At 52.4% G+C, this 23,090-nt stretch overlaps 2 protein-coding genes across 3 annotated transcripts in view; one reads left to right on the top strand and one right to left on the bottom strand.

Moving 5' to 3' along the window:
* LOC139585286 (uncharacterized) overlaps positions 1-23,090 on the top strand; it is a 445,268-nt gene that overhangs the window by 87,835 nt on the left and 334,343 nt on the right. The window lies entirely within an intron of this gene.
* RNF169 (ring finger protein 169) lies at positions 520-19,545 on the bottom strand. Its single transcript, XM_071417865.1, has 6 exons — positions 19,170-19,545; positions 12,765-12,841; positions 8,849-8,995; positions 8,038-8,150; positions 7,266-7,365; positions 520-5,222 (listed from the first exon to the last, which is right to left on the bottom strand). The coding sequence occupies exons 1-6, from the start codon at positions 19,543-19,545 to the stop codon at positions 4,026-4,028; spliced, it is 2,010 nt and encodes a 669-aa protein (XP_071273966.1). The 3' UTR covers positions 520-4,025.

The raw sequence follows: 23,090 nt of genomic DNA on the forward strand, positions 1-23,090 counted from the left end.
GTACAGCTGCCATGACAAGGAACCCTCTGTTTTCCATTGCAGGAGATGCCATGCTAAGCTAGATGGCCACTGGGGCTGATCCAATTTAGCTGCTCTGATGCAGGATATCAGTTTTATGGAGGTGGGCAGAGGAGCTGGAAGTGGAGAAAGCACAGCTTGGGCACGTCCTGCTGCAGATGGCAGAGATCTGGACAGGATGGGAGAGCAGCACCTGCCTCTCCTGCCCACATGGAAACACGGGCTCAGCTCTGCCAGGGTGCCACACAGATCCTGCTGGGCTCCCTGGCATCTACAGCTGGATTAACCCCAGCCCAAACTCAGCTGCTGGCAGATCAGCCTTGGATTAAAATGGGTTTGTCCCCAGAGGAAGGGGGACATGGGTCTCTGAGTTTTTTCCAACCAAATGATTTTGTGATTCTACAATTACTGCACAACCTCCTTCGGAAGGAGTGTCACCTGTCAGGGACAAGCAGCGGCAGGACCCTGCTCATTTCCAAGCACAGCAAGAAGCAGGGAGTCTCACTGTCAGAATCTGTTTTTATTCTGTTTGAACCTCGGCCTTCGCCCTGCAGTTCAAGTCCCGGTTGCTGTTAGAACAAACACTGTTATTTGTACACATTAGCCGGCGTATTTCAGGTTTGTGACAATTGTTTCACGAGCAGGGTTTACTCTGTTTCCAGCAACGGAAGCCACAACATGACAGACGCCTGCACGTCATTCCACTTGCACGTTCCACACATGCACGCCAGGGTGGGTGCCTGCCTGTGTCTCTGTGTGACACGGGGAGCAGAGCAGAGCCCGCAGCCAGCCGGAGCTCCACTGGCCAGGGGGAACACAAAGCACGAGGATTTACAGCGTGGCTGAGGGAGGTGCAGCGACGGCCAGGCTGTGAGAGCTCCCCAGCGATCCTGCACAGCCCAGCCCGGCTCTCCGTGTGCACAGTGAGGAGCTGGCTGGGGTGCACGGTGCTGTTCGGCAGCGCCAGGGGCGGGTGGCACACAGGGATCAGCCCAGCTCCACGCTGGTGACATCCCACAGGGCTCCACCATGGACAGAGGGCGGCCTCCATCTCGTGTGCTTCCCCTCGGCCGTGGGACGAGCTCCTTGCCGGACAACGGGGGGACAGGCCAGGGCTGTGCTGCCCTGGCAGCATTGCTAAAGGCTTGTTTTCTGAGAGTCTTTAAGGCTTGGATCTCCCCCTTTGCTTTCGCTGAGAAAATGCAGAGAAAGAAGCGCTTGTTCAAGCTACACTTTGTGACTGCTGTGCACTGCATGTACAATAGCATTGGAAGAGAAATACTGACAATAGACAACAGCGTCATACAATCAATCAATCAATCAATCACCTGGCACGATCCCTTTTGGCACTTTTCCTTCATCTGTCTCATCTGGCTGACTCCAAACGCAGACCTTCCTGCACGGCTTTTCCCGGGCAGAGAGCTCCAGAGGGTCAGAAAGGAACTGTCTGGGAGCTGGTGCATCTTTGGCAGACACAGTCCTCCTGTCAGGGAGCCAGCCCCAGCCCCTCCGGAGGAGACACTTTGGGAGGACACTCCCACGCCCGTGCTGCCCCACAGCCAGCCAGGAATGCCTTCATCCCGGAGGGAAGGCAGCTGAGGGTTGCAGAGGACTTGCAGAGGAGCGTGAATAAATACTTGGTTTAATCTTGTGTGCTGCATCCACCGTTCAGCAGGAGGTATCTTCCTTCTCAGCTGGCATGATTTCTGGCAAAGGTGACCCTTACAGGGGAAAGGCTGGGTGCTCCTGCTCTTTTGATTGTAATTATTTACAATTTTTGTTGTTTTTTGCAAGCTTACACAGACTTGGAGAGTGTTAAATTAATAAAACATTCATCCTGGCTTGGCATGGCCGCAACCCTTCCAGGACAGGACTGTGATTGCACATCCAAAGGTCTCCTTGAACGCAGATGCCATGGCCTGTGTGTGATGCCTGGGGAGCTGGGATCTCTGTTTTGGGAGCACGAGGGGTCCCATGAAGCTTTTTATGGCTGGGGACAAGCTCCAGCCCAGGCACTGCCTCCTACACTTCTGCCCAGCTTGGATTTGGGATCAGGAAATTAACGCACAAACCCCTAAACATTTATAAAATCTTTTCAAAAGAAGGTATTTAAGACACTGGCATAGTGCATTGGGCTGTGAAATCTGTTTTAAGAGGGGGAAGAAAAGATACATTCAGCGTGTAAGTCTGTTTTTTTGTGGTGTAAGCAGCCCAGGCCCAGCTGAACCCCCACGAACACCACGAGAAAAAAGGAAACTGTTTAGGGAAGTCTGGGGCTCCAGGGATGAGCCGCAGAAAAGGGGGCCTGCAAAAAGAATTCTACATCGGGATGCACCTGGGAAGTGCATATTGCAGCTCAAAATGTTGGGAGAACCAGCATGGATCCCAAGTTAAAGCTGCAGCTTTCCCTCCTGAGCTCCCAGGGCAGACCCAGGCCATCACTACTTCTCTCTGTGCTGCTCTTCCAGGCCCAGCCAAGGCTCTAATTCCTTAATTTCCTTCTAACTGACAGCTGGACAGGGGAGCAGGTTTTGGTTTGGGCCCAAAGCAGCACCTGCCAGGCTGTGGTGCAGGAGAGGAAGGCAGAGCAGGCCAGGTGCCACCAGCCTCAGGTACAGCCTGAACCATCCAGTGGTTTGTGTGGCAAGGAGATGCAGAGAAAGAGATATATATTATGGAATCATTGCTATAAGATCTCTCAAAACAAAAGTGTCGATCTGTTGAAATATAGTATTTAAAATATATAAATTTTACCCAATAAAATATAAGATTTCCTTTTTCCTTTTTTTCTTTTTTTTTTTTTTTTTTTAAATCCAGTTCAATTAGGGAAAAAAAAAAAGCCTGCCAGGGTCCTTGCAGTGAAAAAGAAAACCAGTTCCCGTTTTCTTTTTGACTGTTGAAGATGGAGGGAGGAAATGGGGCAATGCAGTTAGACCAGATCTGTCTATTCATGTGCACTGGCTGCCCTCCCTTCACAGGATCCACAGGGAAGTTTGTCCCTGCACTGTCCTCACCCCAAGGACAGCCCTGCCACCTGGCACACAGGACAGGTAAAGCCACAACCCCTGCCCCAGACAAGATCCCCACGGGCCTCCAGGGTCCCCATGAATACTCTGCAAGGCAGCTGCCACGGAAGGCTGAATTGGAAGGGTACTTTTGGAGCTAAGTTACTGGAAATAATCCATGAAATTTATCCATGGAAGAGGGTTAGAAACGCTCAGAGGGTGGCCTGCCACATGTGGGCAGAGAACACACGCTCCACCAAGCCCCAGGCTCTGAGCCAGCTCTGCTCCAGGCAGCTTCATGCCTGGAAGTCTGTAGTGCATCACCCACCTGAGCTTTCTTAGTGGTTTGAGCCTGAAGCCAGGAAGCTGGAGCAGGGGCAGGTTTTTCAGTAAAATCCTTATTTCAGGTCTTTCTTTTCACTGCATTTGGCTTTCTGCTTCAAGAAAGTGACGAATGATCTGTACTGCTGCTGCAGACAGTGAGATACATTCATGTGGAAGTACTACAGGGGGGCTCTGTTTAGGACTCCCCAGGAGAAACACAGAGCATGGATAAGAGGCTGACCCCACAACCAGATGCAGCCTGAGGGAGAAAATGGGGCAGGCAGAGAGGAGAAGACTCTCAGATAATTTCTATGAGCAGAGCTCAGATTTCTCTTGGGATGGTCCTCATACCCCACATTCACACCCCTCCTACCTGGAGATCCCAGGTGTGCCTGCCTGCCTGCCTGCCTGTGGAGGCCTTGCAGTGTATTCACGGGGATCACAGACAATTCCTTCAGACCAATGGACCTGAGGACTTTTTTTCTCATTCTCTCTCTCTTTTTTTTTTTTTTTTTAATCTGAAAGGACGCTGGCTTCTCTCTGAACTGGACCCAGAAATGTCTTACCACCGAAACGAAAAAACAACTGCGTGGGTGAAGTAGGGCAAAAAATAGTTTTCCTCTAAGATAATGTGATAATCCTCACTGTCCCCTAGAAAGGCAGCATGGCCCAGCGGTGCTACTTGGCCCCCAGCGTGCTCTTGGAGCGCAGCAGGTACCGATCCACGCGCACCCTGCGCCTCTCCACCGTCCTGTTCTCGCTGTCGAAAATGCGCTGCAGCTGCAGGGCCAGCCTCCTGTCCTCCTCCTCCTGCTGGAGCTTCTGCTCCACGTCCCGAGCCTCGGGGGGCAGCCCTGCCTCCCCCGGGGCCGCGTGCCTCAGTCTCTTGACGGAGCCGTTGTGCTCCAGGTGCTTCGTTTTGCAGCGTCTCTTGCGGCCGCGGCGCAGCAGTGGCGCCTGCTCCCCGAGGAGGCTCTGCACGGAGCTGCAGGTGCTGTTCTGCACGTTGATCAGCTCGCTGTTGTTCAGGTACTTCAGCTGCTTCTTCCCCGCGGGCTTGATGGGCACTCCCAGCGCGCTGCTGTCGGGCAGCGATGCGCCGATGCCCATGAGTCTCCTGCTCAGCACTTTGGGGCCCAGTCTGAGGCAGGATTTGTCCATGAATGTGTTCACTTTTAGGTCGGGGACCTCAGCCACCCGTGTGTTCAGGGAGGTCACGTTCAATCTCGCATCTGGTTCAGCAGCACCGTCATCGGTGGCTAAGGCCCGTGAACCCCTGTTCTTCTCACTCCCCCTTCCCAGCCTCACTTCACTGACAGAAGGGAGGAAATCCAGCTCGGGGCGAGGCTCTCCTGCTGTGTCAGGTGGAAGGTGATCCTCCTGCGCTTGTGGCTGCTCTTTAGTGCAACTGCCGGGGTTGGTGATGTCAGGAACCACGACGTCTTCCCCGGGCTCCGAAGCCAAGGACGTGAGGGTTGCTTTAGAGAGAGTCTTTTTGATCTGACGCTCCTGAAATATCTGCTCCCATTTCTTCAGTATCCTAGGGCTGGCCTCATAGGTGGTCGGCTTCTGCAGGCTGCGGTTCAGGTTCCTGGGGGTGGACTTGATGATGAGGGGGCTCAGCACTCTGCCGTCGGGCAGCCTCTTCGGGGGCGTGCACGGGGAGCAGACGATGGGCTTGAAGTGGTTGAGCTCCTCGGAGATGCTGTCGTTGCTCTCGGGGCTGATGGAGCGCTCGGGGCGGTGCAGGGCGGACAGGGAGGAGGCGGCGCTGAGCAGCAGGCGCCGCTCGGCGCTCAGCTCCGGCGCCGACAGGCAGCGGTGGTTCTGCGCGCACGACAGCACGCCCAGCAGCGGCGCGGCCCCGGGCAGCACCTGCAGGGGGAGAGGAACAGCACACCCGTGCTTACAAACAAGCTCTGGGGCTGCTGGCAGGGAGGTAAGACCAGCACTGGCAGGGAAAAGAAACAACGGGAAGGAAGGGTTCCACTGATTGGTGAATGGAAAATGATACTTGCTTTTACAAATAAACTTTGGGTTTGCTGATGAACGACAGGAAGGACCTCTTGCACCTGGCTCAGGTTTTTCTCTGTAAAGAGTTTTGTTATTTTGCCTTCTATTAAAGCTTTTTGTTTCCAACACGACCACAAAAGCCATCCTGCTGATTTTATGCCTTCTAAGGTAGCTGAGCTATCTTGGGTGTGAAGTAGATCCCCAAGAGCTTATGAGACCTGGCTCGAGGAGACCCCTATGTCAGTCCAGTAGAATCAGGGTGTCCAATCTATTTCGGTCTGAGAGCTGCTCCTGCCACAAGTAACAGCCCCTCTGATGGCAAAATCACACAGCCACAGGATGGTTTGGGTGAGGAGTGACTTTAAAGGCCATCTCATTCCACCCCCTTCCACGGGCAGGGAATAGTTCTCCACTAGTTTCCACCAGACCAGACTCCTACAAGCCATGTCCAACCCGGCCTTGAAACGTGTTTTCTCTTTACCTGGATAAATCTGCCCACTTAGTGGTGTTAGGCTGCACTAGATGACCTTAAGGGTCTCTTCCAACCTGGATTATGATTCTGTGAAGACAAGGAGAAGCCAAGAAGCACCGCACCACCCTGGCTGAAGGAAACCACGCTCCTCAAGGGAAATGATCTCCAAATTATTTTTTGCTCCCTTCCAAGCTGTGGGAGAGAAAGAGCAAGGACTGGGCCCAGGTATAAGAGGCATCTGGATGTGGCCCTTGGGGATGTGGGTTAGGGGAGATTGTGGTGGTGCTGTGTTGACGTGATGGCCCTGAAGGTCTCCTTGAACCTGAGTGATTCTCTGATTAAGAGCAACATTTCTTGTCATCTCTCACACAGTCCCTGAATGCTGCTACACTTGGGCTTAATCCTGGCCCAACTAAATCAGAGAGGTAACTACACACACAACTTCAAATTGTCTTCTTCTTAGCACTGAAATATTTTTATTCAGCAGCTACTGTGTACAGTAACAGCTTTTCCATGCTTAGTCCGAGAGAAGGTGCTTTCCTACTCACTCATTTTGAGGTCAAAATAAGTTTTTTGAATACCCTGTACTGGAAATCTAATTGGTCACATCCATGCAGCATCCTCTTGAAAAAGAAGACAGTCCTTGGAGGGAAGGTAAGTCATGGATGTTCACTTTGGGCTCAGTCCAGCTCCCAGCAGCTCAGGTGGGAGACTGCACAGGCTTCTGCTCCTCATGGGGCCTCCTCTGGATCTGAACCCCCTCCTTCTCCATCAGGGATGAAACTGATCCCACTAAGGAGGGGTGTCAGCACAAGGAGGGGGAACATCCTAGCAAGAGCAGCTGGGTGGCTGCCCCATCTTTAGCAGTGCCCAAGGCCAGGCTGGATGGGGCTTGGAGCACCCTGGGATAGTGAAAGGTGTCCCTGCCCAGGGCAGGGGGTTGGATGAGCTTTAAGTTCCCTTCCAACCCAAACCACCCTATGATCCTATGAGGACCAGGCCTTTTTATCTTCTATAGTATGGAAGTGCCAATGTACCCTGATGTCAGGAAAGCAATGAGCTTTGCTCTGCTTAAACAGTTTTGAAGAGAAAGGGGGAGAGGATTATTTTCCTAAACTTCAAAAAGATTTTTCTTTACCTGGCTGGGGAGTCAGCCTTGAAAAGAAAATGAATCACAAAACAAAAGCCTGATGAGAACCCTTTCAAATTCCAATTAGCCTCCAACGCTACACAAGAACCCTGACACCTGTCTGCTTTTCTGTTTAGTAACTCCTAACCCAGCAGGTTTTATTGGGAGCCACAAGGAGGTGATTGGCCCCAGGGCGATAACAGGGCCACAAAGCCCATATTTGATATCTCCAGATTACTGGTGCTGTGTAACCTCAGATAAGAACGTTTACACACAGGAACCTGTTTCCACACGCTGCCTGTACCTTTGCTTTGGTGGCTGGGGCTGACCTCTGCCTGCTCTTGGATCTCTCCTGAATGGTGTCGTTGCAGCTCCGGCTCCTCTCCACCTTGGAGGTTAAATTCCTGAAAAGCAGATGGATGAGAACAGGAACCTTGGGAACAAGCAGCTCACCAGCCCTGGCAGCTGCTCCCTGTGGGAGAGGCACCAGCCTTGGCAGCACCTGGCTGGCAGAGGCACCTCGCCTGCCCTCGGGACAAAGGGAACCAGGAATCCTGGATTTGCAGCAGAGCCCTGCTCTGCATGAAACCCAGCAGGGTTTCATGGACAGCTCTGCCCAGGGCCCATGATGAACTGAGGCCAGAGCTGAGGAGGAAGCTGGGAAACCCCTCTGCTTCCCACCTGGAAACTGCTTATTCAGCTGCTTCCACTGTGTCAGGCAGCAGCCTCGCAGGGAGTTTGGAGCTGATGCCATCCCTTCATATCTGTGCTGCAGAAGGGAACCAGCACTCCTGAGCTCCCCCCACAGAATTCTGATTTCTGACTAATGGTTTAAATCTACAGGCAATGATTTTTCTCCTTCATGGGATGAACATTAACTTCCTTAACTTCCAGGTAGGAAGCAATCAGACAGACACCACATTCTACCAATGAGTCTGCTCTAAAATTCCAGGGGGAAAAAAAAAATCACTTATTTTAGATTGAAACCACCATTTGAATTAGAGCATGTCAGGCGCGTTTAAAACAAGTCAGAAGAACATCTTTAAAGGACACTAAAGAAAGTCTCAGCCTCTTACCCTGAAAGGAAAGCAAAGGAGTAAGCACTGGTCTTGGAAACAAAAGCTGAGCGGTGTGTTTGCTTGCCCTGGAACGGCTCTTCGTTCTCGGAATCCGAGAGACGCTCAGGAAACTGAAGTCAATCAAGGAACAGTTAGCTGACATGCACAACAGAGAGAATAACTTGGAAAATAAAGCTCTTGCTTGCAAAAGTGTTAAAGATCCCCAAACCCCCCATTTCTGATTATACTGAGAAGACATAAGGCATAAAAAATACAAAAATAAGCACGTAGCTCCTATACATAGCTGTTGGTCACCCAATAAAGGTAATTTATTAATAAGAAGATGTGGGAAAATTCTACAATAGGGGTTACTGCAGGGTGTTGGTCACTCAGTCCCCATGGGTCAGCCTATCAAATGGAAATTTTAAGAGCATTTCCTGCAGAACCTCCCAAATGAAATGGGAAATAGGCAGAAGTCAGCATGAAGAACGTGCTGAACTTCAGCTGTACAACTTCACTGCAGAAGATTCATGGAGAAATACTCATGGAAATGCATGCAAGCCTACAGACCAAGGATATCCCCAAGGCTGTGGGCATCTGCTGTGTCAGGAAGAGTCACACAGCAGAGGGTAAAAAGAGGGACAGAATCCTCTAGAAGGACATCTGCAGTCATAACAGACCTTAGAAGACAGCTCTCATTAACAAGGACCTTAAGAATCTGCCAGCTCATAGCCTTAATAAACTATAAAACTCAATCAAGGAATCCTGGAAAGCCAAAGAATGAAACTTTTGACCTGTGGGCAGGAAGGAGAAGCATGAGCTCACTTACACAGTCTTGGTTCCCTTTCAGCACAACAGATTCTTCTTTTTTCTGCTGTTCCTCCATTTTTCTTTTCCCTACATCAATGTCATCTAGGATGAACTTGTGAATCAGATCCTCAGATGTCTTTTCTTCTTGTATTTTCTCTTCTCTCAGCTGGAAATAAGGACAAGAGAGGTAGGGTAGTTATAATTTGATGTCCTACACTTACAGACTGGAAAGACCAAGAGTTTGGTCCCATCATTTAATTTTGTGCCTTCATTTCTCCACTCCAGCGTAGAGCCACTGCCTCTCTCTCACAATAATATGAAGATTGGTTGCCTTCTATACCACATTCGTGTTTTATACACAAGTATCATGGATTTTATGTTCTTTGCAGAACAACAAAGGCACCGTGAGGCCCAGGGCTGGACAAAGCCTTCTCTGTCACTGTATTTTCTAAAACAGAGAGACAAAAGCTTTTCTCTACTTGTAGGTGATCACACTACATAGAAAAATGTGCAACACCAGTTTCAAGCAAGGTGTGATATTCCAGTTTTAGCCTCCCAATGGCCTGACACACAGCACACACAATTTGGCAGACACACAAGCAGCAGCATCTAAAATAAAAGGTGAGATGCAGCAATCCCCACGCTGAAAGCTGCAGGAGAGATGAAATCCCATTGTTTCTGCAGTGTGTTGGGTGGAAGGAGGGGATCCAGAGAGGCCACCTTTCCCCTGACAGCTGACCCCAGGCTCAAAGCTTGAGTTCAGCTTCCAACAGGGAATGCCAGGATCTGGGACTCGAGGTGCATGGACTCTGATGGGCTGCCTGTCCTGCTGCACTATTCTGCTCACCTAAGGAACCAAACTCCCCTTTTCTGCCAGGTTGGTTTAGTTTTGCAGACTTGCTGTCACAAAACCAACAAGACCCCTTTTCTCCCCCTTTCCACTACCTTTTCCTGAGGAACAGGCTTGGCACCATCTGATGGTCCCTGCCCGTGGAGGTTCTCCCTCCATCCCCAGCCATTCTCCCAGCTTGTGCCTTGCCTCTTCCCCAGCTTAGACACAGCCCAGGAATAGTCTACATCAACCTGTACACAGAACAGACCCTCCCTCCTTCCTCCATCCACCCAGAACTTAGCCACACCTCTGACTGACGCCTCTTTGTCCTGCTCATGACCCACAGCACCAGGCACCCATATCCCTGGGCTTTTCCTCATACTTGGGCATAGGCATCTCAGGTGCTTAGGAAGCTCCCCTAACTCAAAAAGGCAGCAACAACTTCTTCCAAAAATATTTGGTGTTTTTCTTCCCTGTTGGAGGAAGGGAAAATCTCAGCAGTATGGACATAAGGGTGAGAAAGAAAACAGAGTTCACGAGGCATTACAGGAAAAGCACACTGTGATTTTCAAACTGGCAAAGACCCAAATCCTACTGAAACCAAGCCCCCAGAGATGAGGAAGAGAGAAACAAGGAGGAAAACAAGGAGGAAAAAAGGCAGAAACCAGGAAAAGCTCCACTGTTTGGCTGATTGTGGGTGTTCAGCAAATATTTTCAAGGACTGGTTTGACTCCTTGCTCGGAGTTGTTTTAAGATGTATCTTTAAATTCCTCATCTATTAATAATCTCAAGCAATAACTACAACAGTGTCTGACTAACATAGATTGTGACCACATGATGCAGACATGATGAATAGTCTGCTCTAAGGCAACAGTATTTCTGCCTTTTTGGAAGCATCTGAAAAACAAATTCACACCAAGATTTATCATAAAGATTTATGTATTTTTTTGGGCTGGCTGAAATACCACCCAGCACTCGTGTCCCTCCTATATTTCTCATGTGGAAGAAAGTTATATGGAAAAATTCACTTTTCTGGCTAAATTATAAAATCAAAAGACACAAGAATATGTAACAACACACAGGAATATTTAAGGATTTTAGGGGAATCCATGGCACAACCTGAGCTCTGCTGACAATGAAGTCAAAAAGGAAACAACAGGATCCTAATCCTAATTAAGAGAACACAAAAAACAATTTAGGTCCAGAATTAAGGCTGCAAGCAAAATCAAACTCTAATGATAAAATCTGTACTAATTTCAAAACTAATAATTTGAGGTAGCTTTAATGTAAATTGTCTCCCAGAGAACTTCCTTCCAGACATGGCAATGCTGTGCTGGGACAGGAGGACCAGAAACTGAAACAAAGTAGTGTGAAACATGTACCCTGGAGAAGGACCTCATGTTATCTGAGCAGCATCTCTGAAATACTGGATGCAGCACCAACAGCTGCTGTAGACAGCACAGTTAATCAGAAAATGCATTTCAGTCCTTTTGGATACTGCAGCTGCAGGAGGGGGAAAAATGTACAAGCAATGGATAATTGTTCACTCAGAAGCACCACTCCTGACACTACCATTAATTCCAAAAGTCGGGCAAACTCACGTTTGGTATCTTCTCTTCCCTGTCCAGGTCTGCTGGCTCCCGGAGCCTGCTCCTCTGCCCTGGCTCTGGGAGGCTGCATGTCAGCACATGCCTCAGGTGGGAGTTTCCCTCCCACTCTGTGTGTGCTCACAAGCAACAGACTTGCTTGTGATAGAGGGAAAGACAGCTGGACAGCATGAGTTAAGGTTTGTGTGCACAGAAACGACAGCCTCCTCTGGGAAAACAAAAAATGCAAGAGCGCCGAGGGCACGAAAGAGGAAAACCCATTCTTGCTGTCCTGCACAGACAGCAAAGATCTAGCTCATTCTGAAAGGCAGCTGGGAAAATTAAGCTATGAGATAGTCCATGTTAAATAAAATCTCTCCAGTTCATAATGATGGTACCACTTTGTTTTCAACTGCAAAAAGGGTGGAAGCGGGTCAAGAGTTCAGACAGATGAAACAACTCACATGTGGGAGATGTAAAAAGGTTTGGAAATGCTCCTGTCCCTTCCTCAGGAGGAAAGCCCAAGTTATCCCCATTGCACAGGCAGGGAAGCTGGGATGAAACCCTGTGTCTTGAGACAGGGAAGGAAACCAAATCCTATCCAAGCTTAGGTTCTCCAGCCTGAGTCCTCCCTGATTCAGAAGTTCAGAGATACCAAGAAACTCCTGATAAGCAGCAACAGTGACAATTTTCAGACCAGCTTCCCTACAACTTCCCTGACAGGAGGGTAGAGCCAGGTGAGAGTCAGTCTCTCACCCCAGGTAACAAGTGAGGGCTTTTCCCTTGTTTAGATGATTCTGTGATTCTATTCTGATTCTGTGAACAAGGAAACAGTGTGACTGCATCATCAGACAAAGCTCACTGCCATTTCCTCTGAGGTGGCGACTCACAGAGCCTCCTCCCACATGGCTCTTTCAGCTGAGCTTCACAAAAACCGAGTTTAAGCTGGCAGGGGGAAGAAACCCATCTCCCATCTGGCAGGGGGCAAGAAGAGGAAGGCAGCAGGCTGAAGGAGAACAAGACAAAAACATGCCCAAATACTGGAAACATGGTCAAGTATTTTCTGACTGGGAGGGAAGGGAGCAGAGCTGCACTGGGCTGCACATGGTATCTTTTTGCAGACAAGGCTGTTTTAAAAGACATTTTATTCTTGGCTATAAAAAAACCCAGAAAGCTCTAGTTTGGAATAGTTCGCTTTTAAGGAGAAGGATGTTTGAGGAGAAGGAGATGCCTTAGGCTGCAGAAGCCTTTATGGAATTACATCCACAACCAAACAGTCACTCCAAAGAAGGTACACGTCCATGTTCTGGAAGGCAGGCTAAGACAGCAAAATTTGGCTTCCACATGCTCAATTACAGCCATTTCCTGAACTGGCTGAACAGTGTAAAGAGAATAAATGAGCATTGTTAAAGAACAGGAAAAAAGAGCCCTTCAGGTTTCCCTACAGGTAGGATGGCATTCCTGCAGGAAATCCAAGTTGTTCTGGAAGAAAAACCACAATTACCCAAAATACTGACCTTCCTCAGCTGGCTTTCATATTCTTCTCGGAGCTCTCCTGTTTTGCTTAATTTAATGGGTGCTCTGAATATAAAGTCTGGAAAGAAAAGGGGAAAAAAAAGGAATTATGTTTTAGTACAGGATAACTGGTGCTGGCCATTATTTCCCAAAAAGGGTGAGATCTCCAGAGGCTGCACAAGAGCTTCTGCAGCACTTTTTTCAACTCCAGATGTTTATATTCTGCCACTGCTATCACAGCTCTGTTTAACATACAGAAACATCAGGAGGAGATGGCCCAGCAATCCCACTTTGCACTTCCCGAGTTTCCTGTGAGATTCTCAAGAGTCCTTGACAAGCAGTTAAGCAATCAGGGAGCACTGGGAGGACGTAAACACGGGGCTGTGGAACAGCCCGGGGATGTCACAGGGAATCTGAGTGCTGGGAATAAACCCAGGATCCAGGCACAGGGAATCTGAGTGCCAGGAGTAAAGGCAGGCTTCAGGTGCCTGCTGCAGGCCCAGAATGCCTCCTCCACACCCCCCTGCAGCTCCTGCACTGCTGTCCCAGAGGAAGCACAGCCTTTCTCCTGCTTGCAGGGCGCTCCCCAGATCAGGGGTCTGAGGGCAGGATGCTCTGTCTGGCACGAGTTCCTGTCCTGCTCCCACTTCCTCCCCTTCCCCTGGGCAAGTCAGAAGCCAAAAGCACGCTGGCACAGGGTTACAGCTCAGCTTCCATCCCTGGAGTCTCTTACTCCCAAAGGAGTCCCTTGCTTGTTTCAGCCTCAAAGTTCCCTCCCACTTCCGTGCAGTGCAAGTCTGGGCAAGCTGCACTTCAGCTGGAGGAGCCTGGAGGCAAAGGGAACGAGCAGAACAAAACAACAACCCCTGGACAGCCATCCTGGCTCAACCCATGTCAGTATTCCAGGCAGGGTGCAGCACAGCTCATCATCCCAACGTGCTGCTCTCAGGATGGAGCAGGTTTGGGCAAGGAGGAAACATCAGGGGTACTTCCTTTCCCCACCCTGCTAAAATTAAAGGATATCAACCAGCAGCTCCAACACGTTTTCACAGAATCCCAAGATTATTTAGGCTGGGAAAGACGTCTGAGGCCATTGAGTCCAATCTGTGCCCAGTCCCACCTTGTCACCCAGCCCAGTGTCCCATCCAAAGTTGTTCTCTGGACACCTCCAGGGATGGGACTGCAGCACCTCCCTGGGCAATGCCTCATCCCCCTTTCAGTAGGGAAATTCCTCCTGCTTCCCAAAGTGACCATCCCTGTCCCTGTTCCCTGGGAGCAGGGCCCAAAACCCCCTCCCTGGCTGTCCCCTCCTGTCAGGGACCTGTGCAGAGCCACTGGGTCCCCCTGAGCCTCCTTTTCTGCAGCTGAGCCCCCCTCACAGAGCTCCCCTTGGTTCTATCTGCCTCCAAAAGACAGGTACAAATGGCAGGGTGGGTGAACCAATAATCCCACGTCAGCAAACAGGTCATAAGGCCTTTTTTCTCATTAGAACAGCTGCTATTTCCTCATACTCACACGCCTGCACGAGCCAGGCCTGTTCCTAAAGGACAACATCCCAATTGTCCCTACACATGTGATAAAAATCCCAGGTGATGCTGGTGCTGGGGAGGCCAGGCTGCATTCCTTGCTCCTGCTCCTGCTCCCAGCCATGCTGGAAACCTTCCACCGGCTTCCCAAGATGTTTTTTTCAATTGTGGCCTTGAGCAGTTCCAGTTCTTTGTGAACTTTATCAGGCTGAAATTGCCACGGAGACAGTGCCAGGGGCAGCAGCAATCTGTAACTCGCCTGCAGCAAGCTTCAATTACTCCTCCATGTTTGAGGCTTGTCTCCAGAAGCTAAAAAAGTGGAGATTTCCCCTCCAGGGCACAAGCTAACCCGAGGGGAACACGCAGCAGGAAAGATGAGCCACGTCAATGCTCTCATTTCTCACTTGGGTTCAGCAAGCTGAGGAAATTTCAAACAATGGAATAACATTCATGTCTAAGTTGTGGTGGTTGAGCTAAAGGGGTCCAACATCAGGTGGAGGCAACTTTATCAACAGTATCTTTATGCACCAACTTGTATATTTTACAGGTGGGTCAAAGAGAGATGAGCCCCCAAATTTCCAACTCTGTACAGAAGAGATGAAAACAAAAGTGTGTGCAATGATGTACATCTGCATTCCACAGAAATCCAGAATGGGTCAGGCTGGCAGGGACTGCTGGGGGTCACCTAGTGCCACCTTCCTGCTAGGACAACAGCAAAGCAGGCAAAACCACGGAAGAAAAGGCTTTTTACTTGATTTCACAGCAAATCTCCTGCCTGCCCTTCCTCTCGAGTGACCTGTGGGTCAGCAGAAGTGGTTCCTGGATGAAGCTGACTCTGAAGGGCTGCTGGGATGCTCCTTCCCAGCCTGGGGACAGCACTGAAACAGTCGTGGTGGCAAATCAAACCTGGCGTCCTGCTTTTTCACGCTGGCAGTCAAGAGTTGCATCCTATTGTGCTCAGTCTTGGAAAAAACAACTGATTTCTGCACAATTTGAGAGGACAAAAGATTTTCTAATTATTTAACGCTGGTTTTCTTTATAAGAGGCATCTGACTTGCAGCCTCCATCCCCTTGAGTGAGTCCATCTTTCCACACCAGCTTGGAAGTGTGTCTTACACACACACCATCCCTGTGGAGCCACACTCCTGACCGGCACATTTCACATTTCCTGGCAAAAGACTCAGAAACCTCCATCTGGTGGATTCAGCAGCACGGGCTGACTGAGAGTAAAGCTGAACTCGATTCAGAGCCCTCTGGCTCCCTGTCTGTCCTTCAGAGGCTCCTGGCTCCTGCCAAAGCGATGCCATCGGGCAGGTGCCAGCTGTGCCCCAGCAGCAGCCGGTCCCCCTCGCCCCCAGCTCCCATGGAAACTTTCAGCTGGCTCTGCAGCTTCCATTGCCCTCCGGGTTTTCACTACTTTTCCTTTCAAATCCTGCAGCTGAGGATGAAATCTTAAATGCTTTCAGAACACAAAACAAGAAGCTAGGAATTTTCTGACCCTGGCACAGGTGTAAGCACGACTCAACTGGAAATTTATTTTCCAGGAGTTAATGATCCACTGCCATGCCTCTCACACTGACCACTGGGGCTAGCTCTGGGTCTGGCCTTAATCACTCTCTTCATTAGAATAAAAATAATTCAGGTATTGTGGAGTGCTGGAGAGAGGACAGGGACGAAAGAGATGGAGGTGCAAGCCCTCTGACAGCCCCACACCACAGTTACTGCCCGCAGAGAGGCACCCTACCCTATCTTCCTAGGAAATCCTTAATTTAACTCATCCCACCAGCAATACAGCACTGTGACAAGGAGGAAAAAAGGGACGGGGTCAGTTCTAATCAGTTCAAGCAAATCACTGCTTTTCCTGAGACAGGGAAAGGCTTCTTTGGGATTGCCACTTCCAAACTTGTAGCACTGTGGTCTTGAGACAAAAAAACAACCAGTGACAGGCTGCAGAAGAACAGAAACAACAGGAACTCAAGGAATCACCAGGAAATGCTCAAGAAGCAGACTGGTTTGGTCCAGCGGGGAAAGGGGAAAACCACTGCCAAAAAAGGACTGGGAGGAAGGAGGGGGAAGTCATTTCTCAAGTCTGGCAAAAACACAGCACCCCTCCTGCACGGGCTCAGCCAGTGACTGCTGGGCACTGCTACTGGGCACAGGAGAAACAGGAGAAATCTGACTCTCTGAAAGGGCAATGTACTCATTCCCCCACAAACCAGGCTGAGCACCTCGCTGCAAACATCTCCTGTTTCTTCCCCTTGGCCAGCCGGATCCTCAAACAGCCTCCAAGCCTCCCATCTGCTGCTCCTCTCTGCCTTCCAAGAACCCCACCAAGCAACTGTTTCAGTACCAGAAACCTCACTGGGCAGAGCACTGCAGCCAGCCCTGCAGCTTTGGCTCTCACTCATGGCATCTCCAAGTTCCATGGGGCGCCTTCCCAGGCACTCCATGGAACCTGGGGATGCCCTGGGGATGCCCAGAGAGGACGTGGGACCCATGGGGCACCTGCATCCTCCTGGGGAATCAGGTGCCCAGCAGCTCTCAAGGGGCAAGCCCAGCCCAGGCCAAGACACAACACAGGCAGTGCGAGTGTGCCCCTGCTGATTTCTGTCCAGTTCTGTGACAAGGACTGGGACTTTACACCTGTTTGATCACCTAGGGCAGAATCCCCAGCCTCAGGCAGGGTCTGAGGGCTCCTTCAGCCCACTGCTATGGGAGAATCCCAACGGGAATAACGAAAACTGGGACATGAAACCATGATTAATGAGCCTCTTTACACTGGAATAACCAAGGTATGTCAAGTGGTCATACCGAGTAGTTTCAAAGATTTTGCACTTTTTAAGTGATTTAATTAAGTACCTGAGCTTAATCAGTGTTTGATAACAGCATCACATAATAACTGAGGTTGCAAAGACCTCTGGAGACCCAGCCAGGTCTCCAGAGGAACAGGCTGCCCAGGTCCATGTCCAATTGGGATTTGACTCTCTCTGAGGATGGAAACTCCACAAACACCCCGAGCAACTCGTGCCAGTGCTTGGTAACCTTCACAGTAAAAGCTATTTTTCTCATGGCCACTGTTTCAGTTTGTGTCCTTTGCCTTCTGTGCTGGCCCTGGGCACCAGTGGGATGAGCTGGGCTTTGCTGCCCCCTCTCAAGGGCCTACAGACACTGATAAACAGATAGATAAACATATACATTACACATCCATTGATAAGGCCCTGGTGACTGGGACGGGTTTGTGAGGCTGGGGAGAAAGCAAATATCAGCCATCCCTTCAGGCAGGGTAAGGAGCAGGAACGACAGGGTCAGCCCTGCCTTGGTTCCTGGGAAGCAGCTATCCCTGGAAACCCCTTCTGAACAAGGACAAGGTGTTTGGGAGGCAGGCTGCTGGCTCAGTGGATGAGCACAGAGCAGCAGACATAGGGACTGGAGAGATCACCTCATTCCACACCTTGCCATGGGCTTTCCACTGTCCCAGGCTGCTCCAAACCCCATCCAACCTGGCCTTGGACACTTCCAGGGATCCAGGGGCAGCCACAGCTTCTCTGGGCACCTTTACAGGGAAGAACTTCATCCCAATATCCCATCTAAACCCGGTGAGAAGCCATTCCCCTTTGTCCCACACACATCTCCCACAGCTCAGGACAAGTGGAGACTTAAAACCAATTCTGCTTTAAGAAGCCCAGCTCAGACAGTGCCCAGGCACTCCTGCAGCAGGGCTGGGCACTCTCACCCAAGGAGTGCATTTCAGCATGACTGACACCACGGCCCTGGAGCAGAGACTGACTGGGGCAGTTCCCACTGCCCCTGCTCCCCCTGCACAGCCCATCTGCTCATGGATTCAGCAAATCCTTCCTAAATCTCTTCCAGGTTAGTGGGCTTGGTTCAAACCACCAATTTGAGCTGTTTAAGCTCATCCTGCCAATTCTTCCCACAGCCAATTAGAGGGTGCTGACACAAGCAGGGAGCGGGAGACCAGAAACACGCTCGGAAAGGAACGGGCTGGGCTAAAAGGATGTTTATCTGTAGCTTAAATCCTCGTTTGCTCTAAAGGGCTGCCCTCAGCCCTGCTGAAGTGGGCACTGCTGCAACACCTCTCCAACCAACAGATCCCAGGGCACCCCGAGTTCTGACAGCAGCAGGCTGGGCATCTCCAGCAATGCCACTGCCTCAGGTGAGGATTTATTTTGAAGGGAACACAGGGAGCAGTTTTCTAGGAGTTGAGAAGACATCTGGCTTTGGAGGCAGAGAGGAAACATGCAACTAAAAGCCGTGAACACAGGCATGATGGACTTTTTCTATGTCAACAAGCGACAAGGACTTCCCATGGTGCAAAATCCTTCCTGCCTTGATGCAGCACAAACCTGCCCAACTCCTGGCAGCACCGCTGGAACCGTTCACTTTTGGGCCGAGATCATCACAAAACCACCCGAGGAAGTGGGGGAACATCCCCGCAGCCGGCACCCCCTCCATGGGATGATGCTCTCCATCCCCCCTGGGGCACTTCCCGATGCCCCGGGCAGGGTGGCTCAGCGCCGGTGCCCCTGTCCCCGCCCGGTCCCGCACGGCTCGGGCTGAGCCCGCGCCAACTCATCGCACCCCGGGCACAGGCCCCGCCCCCGGGCACAGGCCCCGCCCCATCCCCGCCGATTCCCGGCACGTCCCGCGGTGGCCCCGCCCCCCGGGTGAGCTCATCGCACCTCCCGCCCGCCGTGGCCCCGCCCCCCGGGCTGAGCCCCCGCGAACTCACCGCGGCTCCGCGCGCGGCAGCCACGCCCCCAGGCCACGCCCCCGCCCCCGCGCCCCCCCCGCCCCTCCCGGTGCAGGATGGGGGGGGCGCAGGTGCCACCGCCGCCGCCGCCGCCGCCGCCTCAGCCGCACCTTGCTCCGGCGGCCGCTGCTCCCCGCCCGCTGCTCCGGCCGCCGTGGTGGCTGCGGGCTCGGCCTGCTGCCGCCGGGCCCGTGTGGAGAGGCGGCTGCGGCACAGCGGGCAGCAGAGGCCCGGGCCCTGCAGGCAGCGCTGGAAGCAGGCGAGGCAGAGCGAGTGGCGGCAGGGCGGCGTCACCGCCTCCACCAGCGCCTGCCGGCACACCGGGCACTCGGCCACCGACAGCACCACCGCCTCCTGCTCCTCCTGGGCCGCGGGCCGGCCCCGCCGCCGCCGCCCCCGCACCGCGGCCCGGCCGCCGGCACCCGCCGCCGCCGCCGCCATCTTCCCACACTTTGAAGGGCCGCGGCGGCCACGCCCACCCCACATAATTCATGAGGGGGCGCCCCCCGCGGCGCATAGTAATGAGCGCGCGCCGGCCACGCCCGCTCATGAATATTCATCGGCGCGGCGGACGGCAGCGCCCCCTGCGCGGTCCCGGTCGGGACGGGGCGGGCTGGGCACCCGGTTGTTGGGATAATTCATGGAATCACAGATGGGTTGGGATGGAAAGACCCTAAAGCCCACCCAGTGCCATGGCAGGAACGCCTCCCACTGTCCCAGGCTGCTCCAAGCCCCAGTGTCCAACCTGGCCTTGGGCACTGCCAGGGATGCAGGGGCAGCCACAGCTGCTCTGGGCACCCTGTGCCAGGACTTTTCCATCCTCACGGGGAACAATCCCTAACTCCCAATATCCCATCCATGCCTGCCCTCTGGCAGTGGGAGCCATTCCCTGTGTGCTGTCCCTCCATGCCTTGTCCCCAGCCCCTCTGCAGCTCCCCTGGAGCCCCTTCAGGCCCTGCAAGGGCTCTGAGGTGTCCCCAGGTGAACACCCCAGCTCTGCCAGCTGTGACTGTAGCGGGTGGCTGGTCCCTCTGTCCTTATGCCGGCCCATGAACCCTTTGTTCACTCTTCCCTCCGCTGTCCAGCTGTGGAGGGGGTGACGGAGCAGCTTTGGTGGGTACCCCGCGTCCAGCCAGAGTTAAACCACCATGGATGGTGACTCAGAGCGACCAGAGGAGGCAGAGCCTCTGCACCAGTTGCTATGGAAATCTCTTGTGCTTCTCGTCTCTTTACTGGGGCACCAAAGCAATCTGTCTTCTCATCATATTTTAGCACCCTCTCTGATGGAGCCTCTCAGCTACGTTGGGTTGGCAGAAGGGAAAACGTGGCTGCAGAGGCAGAGGGGAAGCCCTACACCTCTGAGCCCCCCTGAGCAGGCTCCTCTCTCCTTGGCTGGAGAGAGGAAGGGGCGATCCATGCCCAGGAAACAGCCTCTGCACCAGTGCCAGGAGCTTGCTGGGGGATATCATTAACTTTCCATCTCACCCACACGTCTATCTTTAGTTGTCTCTGGCTGTTGAATGACTAAAAGGATACCAGCATGTGGATCCCTGCTGTTGTGGGCTCCATCAAGTGCCAGTTGACAAAAAAGTTGCTTCTCGTGAAACAAAAAGCTCGTGCTGGCTTTACTGAGATGAGTTATGGCAGCGGTTTGGGCCTGGCCCATGTCCAGCAGTCTGTGTGTCTGTCCCGTAGACGCTGCTGCTGCTGCTGCTGGCCACAGTCAGAGGCAGTGTGTGCTATTCCTGAGTTCCCAACAGAGCTGCTGCTCCCAGGATCAGCCTGGACCAGGAGCTGGGCACTGGGGAGCCCTCAGGGAAGGACAGAGAACGTGGGACCAGGGGACACCTCCCCACCAAGGCCACCTGCAGGACAAGGAGCTGTGCAGGGCTCTGCAGAGTCCCAGGCTCTGGGATTTGGGAAGGGATCTCTGCCAGCTGCGCTCCCAAATTGCTCCTGCACATCCAGCCTTGGTTTCTGTGTCTCCAGCGTGTCCTCCGACCCAAACCCCCTCGAGGGGCAGCGGTTTTACACGGCCAGAGGGCAGGGTTAAACGGAACACTGGGAAGGAATATTTGACAACAAGAGCCATAAAGAGATGGCCCAGGGTGCCCAGGGGAGCTGTGGCTGCCCCTGGATCCCTGGAAGGGTCCCAGGCCAGGCTGGACAGGACCTGGAACACCTGGGCCAGTGGAGGTGTCCCTGCCACGGCAGGGGTGGCACTGGTGGGGCCCTGAGGTCCCTTCAGCCCGAACCCCTCCGTGGCTCTGCAGCTCGGGATGTGCCGAGCTCGGGGCTGGCCTGCAGAGGGAATCCTAAGCCCGTGCAAGGCTCCAGCCTCAAACCCTGCCGTCCCCAGCCAAGAGCTCAGCCTTGCCCAGCCTGCTGGGAGCGTTTCCCTGCTGCTCACCTCTCCCGAGGAGCTGGCAGGGCTCTGGCACCGCCGTTTCTCTTGCCCACCTTCCACGGGGTGCAGGTGGGACAGGTCACGGTGCATACACACTGTGCTCTCCCATTTTCCCTCTCTGTCCTTCCCCCTTGCTTTATCCAGCCTTTCTGCCCCCTGCCTCTTGCTTGGTTGCTGATCTCTGTCCCTGGAGGAGGATCTCCTACCACTGTCCTCTTCTCTGTGCCAGTGGTTTGCACACAGATTACAGATATTTATTTGGGTTTGTGCTTGGAAACATGCTCAGACTCTGAAAAAGGGACCAGGTTTCCCTTTCCAGGTTGGACCAGGTGCTGCCATTGGTAAATTACCTTCTTAAGCCTCACCAGTCAGTGGCTTAAACCTTAAACCCTGCCAAAGGTGTGGCTCTAGAGCTGCTTGGAGCCCACCAGCTCCCAGACACGGGGGAGTGTCACACATTGGAAGGAACTCCTTGGGAAACCCTCTGATGAGCATCCCCAAGCACAGCCACCTTCAGGAGACCTCCCTGAGGAGCTGTCACCAGCATTGGTCACCCAGAGGATGGGAGCAGGGAATCCTGGGCTGGACTGGCTTGGAAGGGACATCAAACTCACCTCATTCCTTGAGGTAGGCAGGGACACCTTCCACGGTCCCAGGCTGCTCCAAGCCCATCCAGCCTGGCCTTGGACATTCCAGGGATCCAGGGCCAGCCACAGCTGCTCTGGGCACCCTCACTGGGAACAATTCCTTCTCCATATCCCACTAATCCTTTAGTTTTTGAATCCCCAGGTGAGGAGAGGAAACCCATGAGGCTTCAGGCTTAGGATGGAACTTGTGTGAAGGTGTGGTAGAAGGAAAATGTGGGCTTTGCTCGATTTAGCTCTACCCTGTGGAATATGGCAGAGAAAATGATTCAATTTAAAGCCCATCTGACACAGCTTGGACTTGTGGCAGCCTGATGTGGGATGCAGTGACTCCTCCCCAAATGCAGGCCAGAGATAAAGGACATGGTCACAGTGGAGGAAGACTGTGGAATTGGAGCAGGAATCCCTCCTGTGCTTCAGGCAGCCCCCTCTGCCCTCCTGCTGCCCACAGCTCCCACCTGGCTGTCATGGTTTGCCCCAGGGTCTCTCTCATGCCACAGCTCGTGGCTCCAAATACCACCAGATTCTGTTTTCATTCTCATTAAAAAAAAAAAAAAAAAAAAAAAAAGAGAATTGTCTTGTCCTCTTGATTGCCCATAGAACATGAAGTGAGTTTGACCTGAAGACCCAGGAACCAGAAGACAAACAGAGCACAGCCATGTGTTATTATTTGCAGGCCAGCACCATGGTTTTTGGAGCCTGGTTCATGATCACAGATGGATTGGTGTTGGCAGTGTTGAGCTGTCAGACAGATTCCTCCACAGATGAAGATAAAGAGCCTTGGTTTTGCCAAGGGGTGAATGTATTCTTTATGAGACCCAACAGAGATGTAACACAGCACCTTGCTCCTGACAAGGCTGGCCTTTATTTCCTGGGTCTGCACTTGGGACCTGCCTGAACTTTGCCATAAGTTTTAGCCCTGATGTAGGGCCAGGATCTACAGTCCTGAATTCAGCTGCTGCTGTTGCTGCAGAGCCACA

This window comes from Agelaius tricolor, unplaced genomic scaffold (genome assembly GCF_023055355.1).
Source record: "Agelaius tricolor isolate 1412-34295 unplaced genomic scaffold, bAgeTri1.0.p SCAF_71, whole genome shotgun sequence".
In the NCBI taxonomy this organism is placed as follows: domain Eukaryota; kingdom Metazoa; phylum Chordata; class Aves; order Passeriformes; family Icteridae; genus Agelaius; species Agelaius tricolor.

Bases quoted from the DNA above. Each gene is read 5' to 3' on its own strand.
- RNF169 (XM_071417865.1), bottom strand. From the start codon at position 19,545: ATGTGGGGTGGGCGTGGCCGCCGCGGCCCTTCAAAGTGTGGGAAGATG. The intron at 12,842-19,169 runs GTGCGGCTGAGG...TTTTCTTTCCAG, and splicing joins GCAGCGGCCGCCGGAGCAAG to ACTTTATATTCAGAGCACCC. The intron at 7,366-8,037 runs GTAAGAGGCTGA...TCTGCTTTTCAG, and splicing joins TCCTTTGCTTTCCTTTCAGG to GAATTTAACCTCCAAGGTGG.